The sequence below is a fragment of the Notolepis coatsorum genome (genome assembly GCF_963971535.1).
Source record: "Notolepis coatsorum genome assembly, chromosome: 12".
Lineage (NCBI taxonomy): Eukaryota > Metazoa > Chordata > Actinopteri > Aulopiformes > Paralepididae > Notolepis > Notolepis coatsorum.
The window spans coordinates 79701059-79719458 of record NC_140176.1 but is presented as its reverse complement, the minus strand read 5'-3'; the positions used below and the strand labels follow the sequence as shown (position 1 = coordinate 79719458).

General features: G+C 45.0%; 1 protein-coding gene across 1 annotated transcript in view; it reads left to right on the top strand.

The window, feature by feature from the left end:
• ctnnd2a (catenin (cadherin-associated protein), delta 2a) overlaps positions 1–18400 on the top strand; it is a gene marked incomplete at both ends in the record, with an annotated part of 886308 nt that overhangs the window by 624042 nt on the left and 243866 nt on the right. The window contains one exon of the mRNA XM_084325908.1: positions 15876–16049. Coding sequence (XP_084182034.1) covers positions 15876–16049 — 174 coding nt within the window. The remainder of the gene's footprint in view (positions 1–15875; positions 16050–18400) is intronic.

Sequence of the window (18400 nt, the reverse complement as noted above, 5' to 3'; positions counted from 1 at the left end):
AGGGAACCGCTCCCGCCTACCTCCGGTCAATGGTCTCTAACTACACACCCTCAAGACCCCTACGCTCTGCATCTTCTGGCCGCCTCAGACCTACTCCTATCCAAGCTCCGGGAGGGTCATCAAAGAGAAGTCGCCTATTCTCAGTCCTTGCCCCACAATGGTGGAATGAACTACCCACCCCAGTTAGGACAGCCGAATCACGTCCAATCTTTCGCCGTCGACTAAAGACGCACTTCTTCAACCATTATCTGAATTAAAAAAAAAAAATCTAACCCTAACTAACCGTACTGTCATGCACTTGTCCTAATAAACTAACCTACACTGTAGCACTCAACACTTTGATGAACATTGTTGCTCAGCTGATAGAGTTGTGCCCTTCCTGATGGCTTGTCGTACAGAACTTGTAAGTCGCTTTGGATAAAAGCGTCAGCTAAATGACTAAATGTAAATGTAATGTAAATGGCGTGCTTTATCGGGGGGGGGGGGTGTCTTGGATGGGGATGTGGTGGGGATTGATGTGTGGGGTGTTTTGGGGACTGACTGTTCCGGGGGGGTTCACATGCCTTCGAGCGACATTGTGCTTATTTTATGCCTATTCTTAAGTCTGCACGTTTACATTGCACTACTTTTATTGTCTTTTATACCTATTCTTATGTCTGCAATTTATGCATTGTTTTTTATTCTGTCAATTGTGTGCTGATTTTATGCCTATGTTCATTTTATACTAATTGCTGTGGGGCACTCTGGACTGCGGTTCATGTGTGAAAAGTACTATATAGATATTTATTATTGTTATATTGTAGAAATGACTACAAAATAAAGTCTCGACGACGTTGAAAATAAGGGTGACCTAATAGTCTTTTTGTGAATAAATAAAGGTTGATTGATACAGGGGATAGTTTACTACTGTAGGAGCATAACTGGGTGCTAGTTTTAGCCCTGCCTGAGACCTGGTAAGCTGCCTGAGACCTGGTACGCTGCCTGAGACCTGGTACGCTGCCTGAGACCTGGTAAGCTGCCTGAGACCTGGTACGCTGCCTGAGACCTGGTAAGCTGCCTGAGACCTGGTAAGCTGCCTGAGACCTGGTAAGCTGCCTGAGACCTGGTAAGCTGCCTGAGACCTGGTACGCTGCCTGAGAACTGGTACGCTGCCTGAGACCTGGTAAGCTGCCTGAGACCTGGTACGCTGCCTGAGACCTGGTAAGCTGCCTGAGACCTGGTAAGCCCGTCTCTGTTGGCCAGAGGAGGGTCCTCCTCCTCCAGATACCTGTTTGTTTTCCCAAATGTGGGAGACCCAGGTAGATTTAAAATATTAATGAGAGTAAGAATAATACATAATATAAGAATATCCCATAATACACATAGATAAATAGACAGACAGGCAGATCTATCTTCTCTTCTCAAAATGAACCCACATTCCACAAAGTGGGTCCCGGTGCACAGAACGACATGCAGTACATGTACACACAGATATATATTGTGTACATGTATCCCCCATGCGTGGTCTACAGGGGATGGTGTATCGTGATGGAGACTTGTTGCTAGCATCTTGTTGTTGTTCCCGCCATTCCGTACCTCAAACCGCAAGGGGCCTTTGATTGCGTGATCAAAGAGAGCAGGCGTCTCTATGTATAGCCTACTGTAGCAGTATGCTGAACACACACACACACACACACACACACACACACACACACACACACACACACACACACACACACACACACACACACACACACACACACACACACAACAGCAGTTCTCACAGGAAGTTCACTGTAGCCTAGTTTCTACAAGGGAGAGAGAGAGGGAGAGGGAGAGAGAGAGAGAGAGAGAGAGAGAGAGATAGAGAGAGAGAGAGAGAGAGAGAGAGAGAGAGAGAATCTCTTGTTACGAATCTCCTGTTATCAAATCATGTGGACATCAGAAAGAGAGGATTTCTTCACCTGAACCGATTTCTGCCATGCTGCCGCTCCCCTCTGATTTTTAGGGTTAAATGGTTATGGTTAGGTTATTATGGCAATGGTTAAGGTTATGGTTATTATGATTATGGGTTATTATGGCTATGGTTTATGTTAGGGTTATTATGACTATGGTTAAGGTTAGGGTTATTATGACTATGGTTAAGGTTAGTGTTATTATGGCTATGGTTAAGGTTAGTGTTATTATGGGGCTCAGGAGGTAGAGCAGTCGTCTGGCAATCCGGAGGGTCCCGGTTCGATTCCCGCTCCTCCCGGGCAGCGTGTCGATGTGTCCTTGAGCAAGACACTTAACCCCTAATTGCTCCCGATGAGCAGGTTGGCACCTTGCATGGTTGCCTCCGCCGTCGGTGTGTGAATGTATGAGTGAATGTGTGAGTGGATGGGTAAAATGTGAGAAACAATTTGTAAAGCGCTTTGGATAAAAGCGCTATATAAAAAAGCAGCCATTTACCATTTAACATTATGTCTATGGTTAAGGTTAGTGTTGTGAAGGGCCAGATTAAAGCTGAGAATCTACATTTATTGTTTTATATACCTTGTATATTATTTATATATACACGGTATATCCCTTTAAGCCTGCGTTTGAATCATAGTAATATTCGCTTTCCTTATTGGATAACGCCATCGGCGCCAGACCGCAAGCCCCCAAAGTCAGGTTCAAAGGCGAGTCCGGGCGGTGTACAGACCTGAAGAAGTGAACGGCCGAAGAATGTGGAGATACAGTCAGGTATTGGCTGACCAGTTTTGGAACAGTTTCCTCCTCCACTACCTACCGTCCCTCCAAGCCCGTCAGAAGTGGGTAAAGGACAGGGACAACCTGAAGGTGGACACAGTCATTATGATCATAGACCAGTCACTACCCCGAGCTATGTGGCCGGCCGGCCGCGTAAGCAAAGTGATCACTGGTGCCGATGGGAAGGTCAGAGCGGCAGAAGTCATAGTCCAAGGGCGGACCTACACCCGACCCGTGGCGAAGCTGATAGAGTTGCCGGAGATCCCTGACTCCCCTGATGACGACCATGACCCACTGACTTTGTAGATTGCCCTACTCCTCACAACAAATATTGAGCAGTTGACTGGACTATTAATCTGTCTCCCTTAACTAATTAGGTGCGGACTAATTAGGAGGCGGCTGTTGTGAAGGGCCAGATTAAAGCTGAGAATCTACATTTATTGTTTTATATACCTTGTATATTATTTATATATACACGGTATATCCCTTTAAGCCTGCGTTTGAATCATAGTAATATTCGCTTTCCTTATTGGATAACGCCATCGGCGCCAGACCGCAAGCCCCCAAAGTCAGGTTCAAAGGCGAGTTGCAACATGCCCGGAGACAGCGCATTGATTCGAGACGAGAACTGAGGTTCGGCACTAGATAGCCACTTAAGTATATATACGGCGGCAGGTGCGAACAGTAGCTGTTCGTGCAGCAAGTTCAACGTTCAGCGAGTTCGGTAACAGTGAAGTGAGAAGCAGTGCGTCTAACAGAGCGTTGAGAACCACGTGCGAAGTGAATAGTAAAAGTGTCAGATTTAATGTAGTAACGTCAAGTTCGACTTAGCTTAATGTGAAGTAAAGAGTCGTTAATTATTGTGTATCGTGCCAACAGCAGTTCGTTCGTGTGTAGCATTACCCAGCAGTTCGTTCGTTTAGCTAGTGGACCTTAGCCAGTGCGCGTGGACTAAATACATTGGTACCAGCACACGAGGAGGCCTAGTCGGAGAACCTACTGGACATGTGCACAGGAGAACCGACGGCGGCGATTGCAGAACCAGTATTGGTTGGATTATATTGATTGTGGAACGTACTACCTGGAGAAGAGCATCGTTAATCTCCACTGTCGTTTGGATTTAAACACCGTGAGGATCTACATTCGGGCTGGCCTCATGGACCGAGGCTAGCTGGCTATCATCATTGCTATTGGGCAATTGGATTACAGTTATTGCTTTTGATGCTGAGCTTTGGATTACAAGGACTGGCTTCTGTACGTGAATCCCCTTCTTCTTCAATTGATCAGACTGAGTATCCGAACATTCCTCTCTCCTCCAGAACTTACAACTCTGGGAGGAACCCCATTGTCTCCAGCGGTACCAGCGCTGCCCTCTATAATTGCCATTCTACGCCAGGCGGCGTTAGCCTAGTACCCCATCGTAGGAATTATTCTATTCCCATTGATTTATGCTACTGACTGACTTTATGCCTATTCTTCGCCATACAAGCGTGACCCTAATTCTCATATCTGTAACATTTACTGCATAATAATAAATACCCTCAAATGATATTTCTTTGTCAGTGCCGTGTTATTATGAGTGTCTGCCATATATTAGATGTACTGTCTGGCCAGTAATTAAAGTACATACCTAGCAGTGGTTTAATCTATCACAATCTTTAATACAGTCAGGGTTTTGTAACCCCTCAGTTACAGTTAGTGTTATTATGGCTATGGTTAAGGTTAGGGTTATGGTTAGTGGTAAAAGCGGTAAAGCTTTTGAACGTGCATCTCCCTCTCCGGAGCACAAATTGCGCTAATCTGTTGTTGATCTGTTGTTTTGTGAGAAGGGGTGAGAAGGGGTGAGAAGGGGTGAGAAGGGGTGAGAAGGGGTGAGAAGGGGTGGTGTATGTGACAAGAGATTAGTGGAGGAGGGGGAGAGGGGACTGAGGTAGTGTGACTCTTCTCACAAATCTTTGGGAAAAACGCCTAAACATACCATTACATAAAGATGTGTAAAACACTAATTTGTTGTGATATTGTTATCAACTTTCAACATGTTCTAGGTAAGACTTCATGCTATGGCCCCAGCAGTGTTTTCAGCTAATAACTATAGAATAGATAGATCTGCAGGCATCTGTTTGCTAAATAATTCAAAGTCATAATAACCCTAACCTTAACCATAGTCATAATAACCCTAACCATATGCATAATAACCCTAACATTAACCATAATCATAATAACCCTAACCTTAACCATAGTCATGATAACACTAACCTTAACCATAGTCATAATAACCCTAACCATATTCATAATAACCCTAACATTAACCATAATCATAATAACCCTAACCTTAACCATAGTCATAATAACCCTAACTGTAACCATAGTCACAATAACCCTAACATTAACCATAGTCATAATAACCCTAACCATATTCATAATAACCCTAACATTAACCATTGTCATAATAACCCTAACCATATTCATAATAACCCTAACATTAACCATAATCATAATAACCCTAACCTTAACCATTGCCATAATAATTATTATTTTGAAGTTCTCACTCATTCTTTCACTTTAACTTCTTTAACTTAATTTCATCTTTCTCTCTCCATCTCTCTCTCCTCCTTACCTCTCTACGTTGTCTCTCTTACCTCCTTCTATCTCTGTCTCTCTGCTTCTTTCATCCTCTCTCTTTCTCTTTCTCTCTCTGCAGGATCCAGTGCCAGGGCATCATTTACACTTGGTTTTTCTGAGTCACTTTTACTTTTAAATGGGTCAGGCATTCTCTTAAGAAATAAGCACACACACACACATGCACGCACACACACACACACGCAATGTGGCTACATGTTTTGACAAAAACGGCGGTTTCAATTAGACACCAGGGGCTAAATCCACAAAGAATGGATTGCACGGTGCTACATGCACCCTTACTTACAATTCATTATGAATTGAAAATGGGGGACCCTGATGTAAACAAGACCCTTAACAATTGTGTGTATTGAGCCGTACTGTATTGTACCCATTCTGCAATCTGTTAATAACATTTTCATTCAATCAATCAAACTTTTATTAACAGATTGCAGAATGGGTACAATACATTACAGCTCAATACACACAATTGTTAAGGGGATGCAGACCAGAGAAAGACTTTCGTCTTGTTTACATCAGGGTCCCCCATTTTCAATTACCGTACTTTTCGGACTATAAGCCGCGGCTTTTCCCCCCATTTTTCGACCCTGCGGCTTATATAACGGTGCGGCTTATATGTGGACCAAACCTGAAAATATAGCTTTTTTTACTGCATTGAAATGTTATTTATCTGTTCCCTTATTTGCTAAACTTAATACAACTTGTAAATGAGTTAATTCTTGTTATTTGTCCGACAGTATTGTGACAATCCCCTCTGTGCACGAACCCTTACATATGGTAATTAAACATTAAAACACCTGCGGCTTATAGTCCAGTGCGGTTTATATATGTACACATCATTCAATTTAGCTGCTGCGGCTTATAGTCGGGTGCGGCTTATAGTGCGAAAAGTACGGTAATAATGAATTGTAAGTAAGGGTGCATGTAGCACCGTGCAATCCATTCTTTGTGGATCTAGCCCCAGGTCTGCAACTTTATATGGTTGCCATTGGTCACATTTGCTGATCACGACACAGAGAAAAAAGTAGGACCTGAAATGTAAGACGTAAAAGGGCCAGACTGCGTGGTGGTGGAGGAGGAGACCTATTACAAGATAAACTACACTGCAGGGCCATAATGTCCCAACGGGCCAAGATAGCAGAGCCTGCTTAACCATCTCAGACAGTACGTCAGCAGCAGTACTGTGTCCGTCTGACTCTGCACAGCTCTCTCTCTCTCTCTCTCTCTCTCTCTCTCTCTCTCTCTCTCTCTCTCTCTCTCTCTCTCTCTCTCTCTCTCTCTCTCTCTCTCTCTCTCTCTCTCTCTCTCTCTCTGTGCGCATGCGTGTGTTTCGGAGAGAGTGTGTTGGAGCGAGGCAGGTTTGACTGAGCGGTTTGCGTGAGTTAAAACTTTCTGAACGTTATTTCTATCTTCTATCTGTGTGTCTATTATATATGTACGTTTTGTTTGTCTTTTGTCAGTGTTGTTCGTTTAGTGTTTGGTGTGTTTTGGAGCGAGTAGCAGCCACCAGTTCTGCTGGTAGGCATGCCGCCCGCAGCTATGAGTTTGGAGCGTCTGATGCGAGGACACGCTGTAAAGCTCTCCCCGGGACTGAATTGCACCGTAGAAGAGTGCGGTCTTGCAGTCGGGGCTATTGTGGGTCATGACAGTGTGAAATCTGCATCGCGGATGAATAATGCAGTTGTAATTCTTTTGGATTGTGTAGATAAAGTGAATTTGGTTGTAGAGCAGGGAGTGGTAATTCAAGACACTTTTACCCCCGTGTTTCCACTAGTAAGCCCAGCACAAAGAATAATAATTTCCAATGTTCCTCCTTTCATCAGAAATGAGGTCCTGGAAAGGGAACTGGCTAGACACGGACAGATAGTTTCCCCAGTGAAGATGATTTCTCTGGGTTGTAGATCCCCTCTGTTAAAGCATGTGTTATCTTTCAGAAGACAGGTTTTCATGATTTTGAAATTTTTTAAAAGTGATCTAAATTTATCCATGAATTTTAGAGTGGATGATATACTATTTATATAACTTCAGACACAATGAAATGCTTTGGATGTGGGATGGAAGGTCATATGATTAGGTCCTGTCTTACTAAGAGGCCTGGGTCGTCTGATCAAACACCGCCATCACCCAGGGCAGGTCCAAGTGGCTCGAGCACCAACAAGGGTCGAGAGAGAACCTCTGGGAGGAAAGGAACAGGAGAAGGTCTGGTGGAGAAGACAGGACAAGGTGAGAAGGTGCGGGGGGGGGAGGCCTGGTGGAGGGAGTAGAACAGGGTAAGCAGGTGCAGGAGGAGAGGAGAAGCCTGGTGGAGAATACAGGACAAGGTGAGAAGGTGCAGGGGGAGGCCTGGTGGAGGGAGTAGAACAGGGTAAGCAGGTGCAGGAGGAGAGGAGAGGCCTGGTGGAGAAGACAGGACAAGGTGAGAATGTGCAGGGGGAGGGGGGGGCTGGTGGAGAAGACAGGACAGGGTGAGCAGGTGCAGGAGGGGGTGGACCTGGTAGAGGGGGCAGAACAGGGTGAGCAGGAGGAGGGGGTAGACCTGGTAGAGGGGGCAGAACAGGGTGAGCAGGTGCAGGAAGAAAGAGGTTTGGTATTGGAGGCAGGATTAAATGTGAATTCTAATTGGAAAAAAGTGGAGAAAAAGGGAAGAGCGAAGGCTGTTGAGGAGGTCACTGTGGTCGAGGAGGGTGAAGAAGTGGGAGGTCAGAAGACAGGGGTTGGAGGTGAAGAAAGAATCAGACTGGGCAAATGCACTGGATAGGCTGCTGGAGAAGTAGAGTGTAGCATAAATGAGGAGGAAATGGAACTTGATGCTGATGTTACCAAAATTTCCCAAAAAAGGAAAACTGAGGTCAGTCAATCTGACTCTAAAGCAAAAAAAGAGTGCCAACCTGAGCAGCAGGTAGACAGTGACAGTGGAGACTCTGACTTCAGTGATGAGGCGGAGTCTCTGCCTCCCACTCAGTCTCAGGCTGACAGGAGGGATGGTTATTCTTTAACTAGAATAAAAACTTTTCTACAGGATACTAAAGGCTCAAGGGCAGTTAAGGTGGAACGTTTTTTTCCTGACGTGAAGCTATTTGTTGAGTCCGCTAAGTGGCTAATGAAACGCAATGACAAGATTGACAAAGGTTTCTCTGATCAGGAGATTTATCGTTTAAGGAAACATGTTCAAAAGTCAAGATCAAACATCTCCAATGATGTTTAAGTTATCTGGTCTCCTTTTATTATTTTATGTCCTGCAGTTTGGATATTTTCTCATGGCAGAATTTAAAGTAGGCACCCTAAATTTAAATGGTGCAAGAGATGATGCAAAGAGGGCATCTCTTTATCAACTAATGGATTTAAAAAATATTGATGTGATGCTTGTCCAAGAGACGCACAGCACCGAGGATAATACAGTGGCTTGGAAAAGAGAATGGAATGGAGAAATTGTTTTAAGCCATAACACCAGTACTAGTGGTGGAGTGGGGATTTTATTTTCCAGAAATTTTTTGCCACAGTCATGTGAGATTGAGGAGGTTGTAAAGGGACGTCTTTTAAAAGTAAGAGTGTTATATGAGAAGGTGAAAATGGTATTTATTGTTGTTTATGCCCCAAATGTTGGTTTGGAAAGAATGTGTTTTTTAGATTCTTTGGCTGATGTTATTAAGGGTTGTGATAATGAAGAGTTTTTATTTCTGGGAGGGGATTTTAACTGTACTGTTAACCCCGTTTTAGATAGGAACCATCAAGAGCCTCACTCTGCATCTCATAGTCGTCTCTCTAGGGTGATTGAGACGTATGAGCTGAGTGATGTGTGGAGACAAATGCATCAAAAGCAGAGGCAATACACATGGGTTCACACTAGAGATAATTTATTATCATTGGCCAGACTTGATCGGTTTTATTGTTTTAAACACCATTTTAGCATTTTTAACAATTGTTATATAACCCCTGTTGGTTTTACTGACCATTCTCTTGTGTACTGCTCTGTTTTTATCAAGTGTGTAAAGCCACAAAGTGCTTACTGGCATTTTAATATGTCTCTTTTAACTGATCAAAATTTTAGGGACGCTTTTACCTTCTTATGGAAGGTTCATAAGCAGACAAAGGACAGTTTTATCTCACTACAGCAGTGGTGGGATGTGGGGAAGTGCAAAATTAAGCAGTTCTGCCAACAGTACACTCTAAATGTTACTAGGGATATCGCCAGATCTATGAAGGCTCTGGAGATTGATGTGGAGGAGCTTCAAGAGCTAGCAGAATCCACAGGAGATCGAGGCCATATTGGAGCTCTCAAAGTTAAAAAGTCTGCTCTGGCTGACCTGTTAGGTATTTCAGCACAGGGTGCTCTGGTGAGGTCACGTTTCAGAAACATCTCAGAGATGGATGCATCTTCCCGTTTCTTTTTCGGTCTGGAGCGCAAGAATGGGCAGAAGAGGCTCATCCACAGCATGCGCTCAGACACAGGTCAGATACTGTCTGAGTCCACTGACATCAGGAGGCATGCTGTGGGTTTTTATAGTAGCCTCTTCTCTGAACTTGGAGAGGTGCAGCAGGAATCTCATGGTTTCTATGAAGGCCTACCAAAGGTAGAGAAAGAGTCCAGTGCAGAGCTGGAGGCGGATGTGTCTCTTGATGAGCTCAATACTGCCCTGCAGAGCATGGAAAATGGGAAAGCTCCGGGTATAGACGGATTACCTGTAGAGTTCTATAAGACCATGTGGGCAGTGTTGGGGGAAGATCTCCTGATGGTGCTCAGAGACAGTCTTATTGGAGGGCAGCTGCTGCTGAGCTGCAGAAGGGCAGTACTCACACTGTTGCCAAAGAAGGGAGACTTAATGGAGATAAGGAACTGGAGACCTGTCTCACTTTTGGACATCTCTAGTGCATTGGGTTTGGAAACTGGTCTTATTTCCATAGATCAGGAAAAGGCTTTTGACAGGGTTGAACACCAGTACTTGTGGAAAACTCTAGAGGCCTTTGGTTTCAGCCCAGGTCTCATAGCCAAGATCAAGGCCTTGTACAGTAACATTGAGAGTGTGCTTAAGATTAATGGTGGTTTGAGTGCTCCTTTTAAAATCCAGAGGGGTGTTAGGCAGGGGTGTTCTTTGTCGGGAATGCTGTATTCCCTGGCATTTTAACCCCTGCTACACAGGCTCAGGGCAGGCATCTCGGGGGTAAGTGTCCCTGGTTGCATTGCACCTTTTAAGCTTTCAGCATATGCAGATGACTTGGTTATTTTTAAAAATAAACAAGAGGACATCAATGTGTTAGTTGAAAATGTGGGACGTTTTGCTTTGATTTCATCGGCTAAGGTCAATTGGGGGAAGAGCGAAGCACTCATGGTGGGTACGTTGTGCAGCAGACTCACTTTACCAGGGGGCCTGCATTGTAAAAAGGGAGGTTTCAAATATCTGGGAGTTTTTTTAGGGGATGAGACTTTTAAAAGAAAAAACTGGGAAAACGTACTGGAAATAGCTCAAGGCCGTTAAAGAAATGGAAGTGGATTGTACCAAACATGTCGTATAGGGGCCGTGTTCTGGTAATCAATAACCTAGTGTCTTCTAAACTGTGGCTTCGCTGATGTGTGTTGATCCCCCAATAGACCTTCTCCCTAAAATTCAAGCTTGTTTTTTAGATTTTTTCTGGGTGCCCCAGAGTGTTTTGTATTTGCCCAAGGAGGAGGGTGGGCAGGGTCTGTGCAGTAGGGGTGCAACTTTTCGACTCCAGTTCATTCAGAGACTTTTTTATGGACCAAAAGACTTGGTGTGGAGGCCGGTGGCTTGTGCCATACTGCAACAGCTTGGGGGACTGGGACTGTCGAATTCTCTGTTTTTGATGGATTTTAACGGTGCTCGGTTAAATGTTCTACCTGTTTTTTACCGTGTACTTTTTAAAACATGGAGTTTGTTCGATAAAGGACCGCTGGATTACTCAAAATCACTGTTCTGGCTTTTGAAGGAGCCAGTTGAGCTGGGAGCACGTTTGGACGTAGCTGGTGGGCCAGGTCTGACACTTTCCGGGCAGCTCTGCAGGTCAAAGATCACCACACTGGGCCATGTTGTGGAATTGACAGGAGCGAACATGGACAATGCTGCTGCTCTTGCTTCACGCTTGGGAATGAAATCCATCAGGACGGTCAGCATGATGCTGGGAAAATGGAAGCAGGGGCTCAGTGAGATAGAACGTCGCATGTTGACAGAGTTTAAAAACGGGTCTCTTCGTCCTAGTGATGAGGATCTGTTTCCTACGTTTAAGCTGCAGCCTGATTTAAAAAATTGCACAGGGCCTCTTTTAGCAATGGGAGATGTTTCTGGTGTGTTTTTTGATGTGGTTGATGGAAAATGTTTGTACAGACTGTTAGTCAAGGTTCTCCACAAGGAGAAGCTCAACGGGAGAGGTGACACTCCCTGGAGAGCGCACCTTGGTCTCAGTGATGAGGTGAAACCAGAGTGGCGAGCACTGTACAAACCATTATTCAAAAGAATTGGCGATCTGCAGTGGAGGGTTTTACATGTCATAGTGGCTGTCAATTCTTTTATTTCCATATTGAACCCTAACGTCTCACATGACTGTCCTTTTTGTGCGCAAAGGGAAACAGTTTTCCACTGTTTTCTGGACTGTTCCAGGCTGCTGCCTCTGTTAGGGTTACTAGAGAGACTTTTTCAGTCCGGTGAAGAGGTGTTCTCGAAAGAGAGGTACATTTTGGGTTTTAAATACTGTAGAAAGGAAAAAAGCAAGTGTCACCTTTTTAATTTGATTTTAGGGAGAGCAAAGATGGCTGTGTATCTCAGTAGGAGGAATAAGATAGAGCAGATCTTGGATCATGATGCTGTTTGTCTGTTCAGAAAAATTATCAAAGCCAGACTGAGCATAGATTTTAATTATTATAGAGCATTGAACAACATAGATCAGTTCACTGATATATGGGCACATAAAGGAGTGTTGTGCTCTGTAATGGTAGATGAGTTGGTGTTGGCAACTGAGCTGATTTGAGTTTTTTTCTTTGTTGTGGTTGTTTTTTGTTTTTTGTTGTTGTGCTTTTAAAAATTGATTGTCAAATTGTTTGTAGGTGTTCTTGAAAGAAAGACAAGTGTTATGTACAGTTGACTGTGTAATGTTTTTGTTGTAATGCTAGAATGATTTATAAATAAAGTGTCGTTAAAATTCAAATTCTCTCTCTCTCTCTCTCTCTCTCTCTCTCTCTCTCTCTCTCTCTCTCTCTCTCTCTCTCTCTCTCTCTCTCTCTCTCTCTCTCTCTCTCTCTCTCTCTCTCTCCCTTCTCTCTCTCTCTCTCTCTCTCTCTCTCTCTCACACACATAAATATTAAATAAATGTAAATGTAAATAAATATTCTTCCACCAGATTTTCACTTGCACAAAGTCAGCCATCAGAAAAAAGTAGTTTTTGTGTGTGCGCATGTGTGTGCATCAGGCATGTGTGTAGGTGTGCGTGTGTGTGTGGGGGGGGAGGAGGAGGAGAAGAGGAGAAGAAAGAAGAAGGAGAAAAATAAACCCGAAATGAGGGAGAGGGAAGCTCTTAAATCCGGGCGGTTCTTGCCAGGCGACCGATAGAATGTTATTGCTTCCATCGTTATGAATGAGAGAACCAACACATATCATCCTTGATTTCATTGAGTAGATCAAGAATTGCTGGAGCTGGCACCCTGTGTCTCCGGATAATTTCAGTATCGCTTAAATCAAAAAGTGATATTCTCCTTCGAAATATTCTTTCACAGGCACGCCTGGCATTACGACGCCTTCGTCTGGCAACAATTACTGCTGCCATGATCACCTGTGTCCATAGGCGGCGGGTGGGCTTTAGGTCAGGGAAGGCTGTAGTTTGAACGTAGCCCGCGTGGAGCGTGAAAAATGTGACCTTTTATTTTTGGTTGCACGCAAACTGTCCAGGTTCTGATTTCATATACACACACACACTACTAGGCTATACTACAGCGAGCCCCACTCATTTATATATAGTGCAAATTAATTGTTCAAATGAAGGCATCCAATATGATTAACGGTTCACTGATCATGAAATATGAACTAACTATACAATTGCAATAGTATTAGAAAGGATATATAATAACAACACAACAAGGTTTGTTTCAAATTCAATGACATTTATTAGAGAATCAAGAGGTTTATTCAGGGAAATGTCATGTGAAATGTGGGTGGTCATGCCGCATCGATTGTGCAAAATACAATAATAAAATAAAAACGGTATTAAGAAGACATAATGTGCATGATAAAAATAGACATGCTAAATTCCTGAGAAGGCACTGGTTCCTATATACACTATTATACAATATATAATTTTAACTCCGTCATTATACTTATCTAAATAAACTTTCCAAGATGAACCACATCTGTTCCTTGCTTAAAGTGACTTTCACTTTCCTCCTTCCTTTAAGACCAGACATGTAGGTTATTATGAAATACTAATAATATCAGTAGTTGCAGTCAATATTGCAAATTTTATTTGCAAATTAAATCAGTAACGGGCTGTGCGCGTGAAGCGGTAGTTCTCTTCGCCAGTCTGTCTCTCTTCTCGTCTTTCGTCTGTGTTGCTGTAATGGGGCGAGAATGGGGGGGGGGGAAGCGGTGACACAAATGAATTACTGTCCATGGTCCTGAATTTATACACACACACACTAGACTACAGCGAGCCTATCCCCTTTCGTGAGATATACTGTAGTGCAAATTATGTGTTCAAATTAAGGCATTCAATATGATTTCAATCAATCAGTCTTACCTTAATGCAGCAATATGCGACGTTTTGTCTTGGCATCGTAGGCAGCAATGATCTCTTCTGCTTCAAGTGTACATGTTAGATCACTTTCGATGTGAAGCAGACTCAGAGTTGACAGACTCTCCTGGCCCATGGTGGTTCTTAGCCAGTTCCGGATGCGTTGCATTTCTGAGAAAGATCGTTCACATGTTGCTGTGCCGACGGGCAATGACAGAGCCAAACGGAAAAGCTTTTCATAATTTGGATAATGTCCAGACACAAGTTCCATTCTGATGTTTTCAGTGGATCCGTTTGGGATTTGTGTTGACACCATTCTCATCTCAGTCAGTGTGAGTTGGGGGTTGATGTTGAGTATTTTTGCATACTGGCTGATCAGGCTCTCTGAACCCCCGTAATCACATTTGAACACAGCATCAACACTTTTAGCAATGGCCAGTGCCTGCGGGGAAAATCTGTCTCGACACTCGCCCAGAAGTGTGTCCAAAACAGGATAGAACAGCTGACTGGCCCATTTCTGTTTCATGGTGGTTGTTGCTGTGCTTGCCTCGTATTCTCTCTGGCCTAGAATGCTGGTGACGACGCTGTCTGCGAGAGCAGCTGGCTGTCTGACGGGGCGCTTGCGTGGTCGTCTCTCATCCCCGCTCTCCATCCAAACGTCAATTGACTGGCAGAATATTTGGATTTTGCTCCAGATGTCATCCCACTTTTGACTGTCGTCCCTCATGTTTTCGAAGCTTTTCATCATCGATTCCACGACAATTACGTATATGCATTTTGCATTTTTGAGACGTTGCTGGCTGTGTGTTGACCTGGAACCAACTGGCGGGTGCATTCGAATTCAGATGTTTATACAAACGGGTGCGTGCGACGTGATTGGTACAGTACTGGATGCAGTCTGGAATGTTAACTGTGTCACCACACCTACCCATTGACACCTCCGTCGGGCGACCCCCCCCCCCCCCCCCACACACACCACACACACACACAGGCTGCCTAATTCTGCATTATGCCCACATATATTATTTATATATAAATGCTAAACATTTATTTATTTATATATTTACAACCTAGATCAGTTCACTGATATATGGGCACATAAAGGAGTGTTGTGCTCTGTAATGGAAGATGAGTTGGTGTTGGCAATTGAGCTGATTTGAGTTTTTTCTTTGTTGTGGTTGTTTTTTTTGTTGTTGGTGGTGTTTTCTTTTGTTGTTTTGTTGTTGTGCTTTTAAAAATGTATTGTCAGATTGTTTGTAGGTGTTATTGAAAGAAAGACGAGTGTTATACAGTTGACTGTGTAATACTTTTTGTTGTAATGCTGGAATGATTTATAAATAAAGTGTTGTTAAAATTCTCTTTCCTTCTCTCTTCTTCTCTCACCTTCTCTCTTCTTCTCGCTTCTTCTCTCTCCTTCTCTCTCCTTCTCTCTTCTTCTCTCTCCTTCCCTCTCCTTCTCTCTCCTTCTCTCTCCTTCCCTCTCCTTCTCTCTCCTTCTCTCTTCTTCTCTCTCCTTCTCTCTCCTTCTCTCTTCTTCTCTCCTTCTCTCTTCTTCTCTCTTCTTCTCTCCTCTCTTCTTCTCTCCTTCTCTCCTCTTCCCTCTTCTTCTCTCTCCTTCTCTCTCCTTCTCTCTTCTTCTCTCTCCTTCTCTCTCCTTCTCTCTTCTTCTCTCTCCTTCTCTCTCCTTCTCTTGCCTTCTCTCTCCTTCTCTCTCCTTCTCTCTCCTGCTCTCTCCTTCTCTCTTCTTCTCTCTCCTTCTCACCCCCCCCCCCCCCCCCCTGCCCCCTCTACAGTGGGACGGCGTGGGCCCCTTCCCAGACCCGGCAGAGCCTCCAAAGGGTGTCCAGATGCTTTGGCACCCCACCATCGTGAAGCCCTACCTCACCCTGCTGTCAGAGTGCTCTAACCCAGACACCCTGGAGGGAGCAGCGGGGGCGCTGCAGAACCTGGCTGCTGGGAGCTGGAAGGTAATACACTAGTAATACTAGTTAATGAATGCACCAGAACCTGCTGCTGGAAGGTAATACACTAGTAATACTAGTTAATGAATGCACCAGAACCTGCTGCTGGAAGGTAATACACTAGTAATACTAGTTAATGAATGCACCAGAACCTGGCTGCTGGAAGGTAATACACTAGTAATACTAGTTATATTTCGTATCTGGCTTATCGCGTCCCGCTCTTAAGCCTATTGAGATACCCCTTATCTCCTGTACCTACTGTACTCCACCACGAAAACAACTTGTACACCCACACCTGACCGGGTCCCGCCTCTATGGAGGCGTAGCCTATAAGACCATGGCCATGGTCACCAACACACCCTTCCTCTATTTTCGTATTGGATGCAGTGCACCTTATGTAACTAGTAGTATGAAAAAGATTGGAGGAATTGCGTAATGTTGAAAGCTTACCGGAGGTTTGCGTGCCCCTGGCATCTTCGAAGCATGTTTCAGCGACACGACGGGCCTGTGTTGATGTTTCCTCGTCTGACGACAGCAGATCGAGGGGCAGTGTACATGGTTTGGCTATCGGGCCGGCTTGTACAACGGTGAGCCCTGTGTCATCAGGCACGGGTATTAGTGTTAGTAATGCTGGGTTGTTTGTTACACAACCATGTTGTGTGTCGGCGCCAGGGGGGGATGGTTTGGTGAACGTTCACTGCGGTGAACGGGTTCCAAACGGTCCTGCAAGCGTGCTGTTAAGCAACTAATGCTAGCTACATGCTAATACTAATGCTACATGCTGAACTCTACTGCTACGCTGTTCTAATGTCTCCGCCGTGAGATGTTGTCACTTCTCCCTCCTCTTGCCCGGTTCATCAATGAAGGTCAGTCGGTAGTTAGAGTCCTATTTACCTTTTTACGGGTAAATGGGTTGACAACAGGGTAGGCCGTGGCTAGGTAGCCTAGCCAGGTACGTTACCTTTGTGTTCCGGCGGGGTCTGTTGAACGGTGTCCCCATCTGGGAGCCGATGCGTGAGCTCGGCGGTGTAGCAGTAGAGCTATACTACTGCAGGATGGGACTTAACAGCGGGTTAGGGCTCAGCTGGCTAGTTCCTATCCACATTGGCGTCGGGTAGTGGGGCTATGGGTCCAGCCGACATTGTAAACATGTTGCGTGTTTGTGCGCAGGCGGTTGTTGATCTGGGTTCCACATCGCCTCACGCTAGGCTGTAGTAGTGTAGTGGGCTACTGTTTTGTTCTGTCACTCTGCTATGAGAAGGTCTGTCTATGCTACAGCTTTCTCTCCTCTCAACCATTCATGCTGACGGTCAATCGGTGTCTATTGGGGGAGTATGCGGGGGGGGGGCTTTGTTTACCTTTTTTGGTAAATGGGCTAAGCTAGGGCTGGTGTGCTGTTGTGAATATTTTGAATGAAGGCGGGACTAGTTCGCTCTGGTCCGCCTCCCCTTAACGTTGTGTATATGGGTTTGCTCATTCTACAGTATTTTGTGGTTTAGTTCTTTTATTCATTTAACCCTTTCATGGTGCACACCACAGTGGAGGTTGCTGTTTGCAACCACCAATGGTGCTCCGTGTTAACATCAGTCCTTTGCTTTTGACATATTGAAACAGTGCCCCGCCCGGCCGAGGCCATGGGTGGGTCGGCCTGGGTGGCTGGTGGGCTGCTAAAGCCTGTACCGCCACGGTATGGAATTGGCAGCGATTAGAAGTGTGTTCGAATTGCTGTTTTTTTCTATCAAAAAAATACGCACAACGGGTGGGACCGGGCCAACTATCTACAGTTCCTGGCGGACCTGCGCCACATGGCGGCGGGTGCGTTGGGAGTGTCATCACATATGACTACGGCAGTACCATATGTCGAGGTGGATGGAGAGAACGCTGAGGCGGGGACTTGTGTTTACACAACCCCACCCGTTTTCGGGTTTGGTACAGACCCTATTGTCAGGGTCTCCAGCAGTGACAGCTCTGGTCAACGAGATCCAATCTCTGTGGACGAAGCAAGCCATCGTCGTGGCGTTCTCCTCCCGGTGTTCTCTGGTGCCTGAGAAATCGGGAGGGGGGGGTGTCAGACCCAGGCTGGACCTGTCCCATGGGAAGGTTCAGCATTTTTTGGATCGTCTCCTACCTGTTGAACACTGTCAGGTGGGGGTCTGGTTCTCCTCCATAGACCTGTAGGATGCGTATGCGCATCTCCGATCTTCCATCCTAGGGCTTACCTACACTTCCTTTGCAGGGTTAGCGTATGAGTACCAGAGGCTGCCGTTCGGTTTTCTCTGGCTCCCCGCATCTTCACCAAGTGCGTGGAGGCCGCACTGGGGCCTCTGCGTCGTCAGGGGTTACGGAGTGTATTCTGC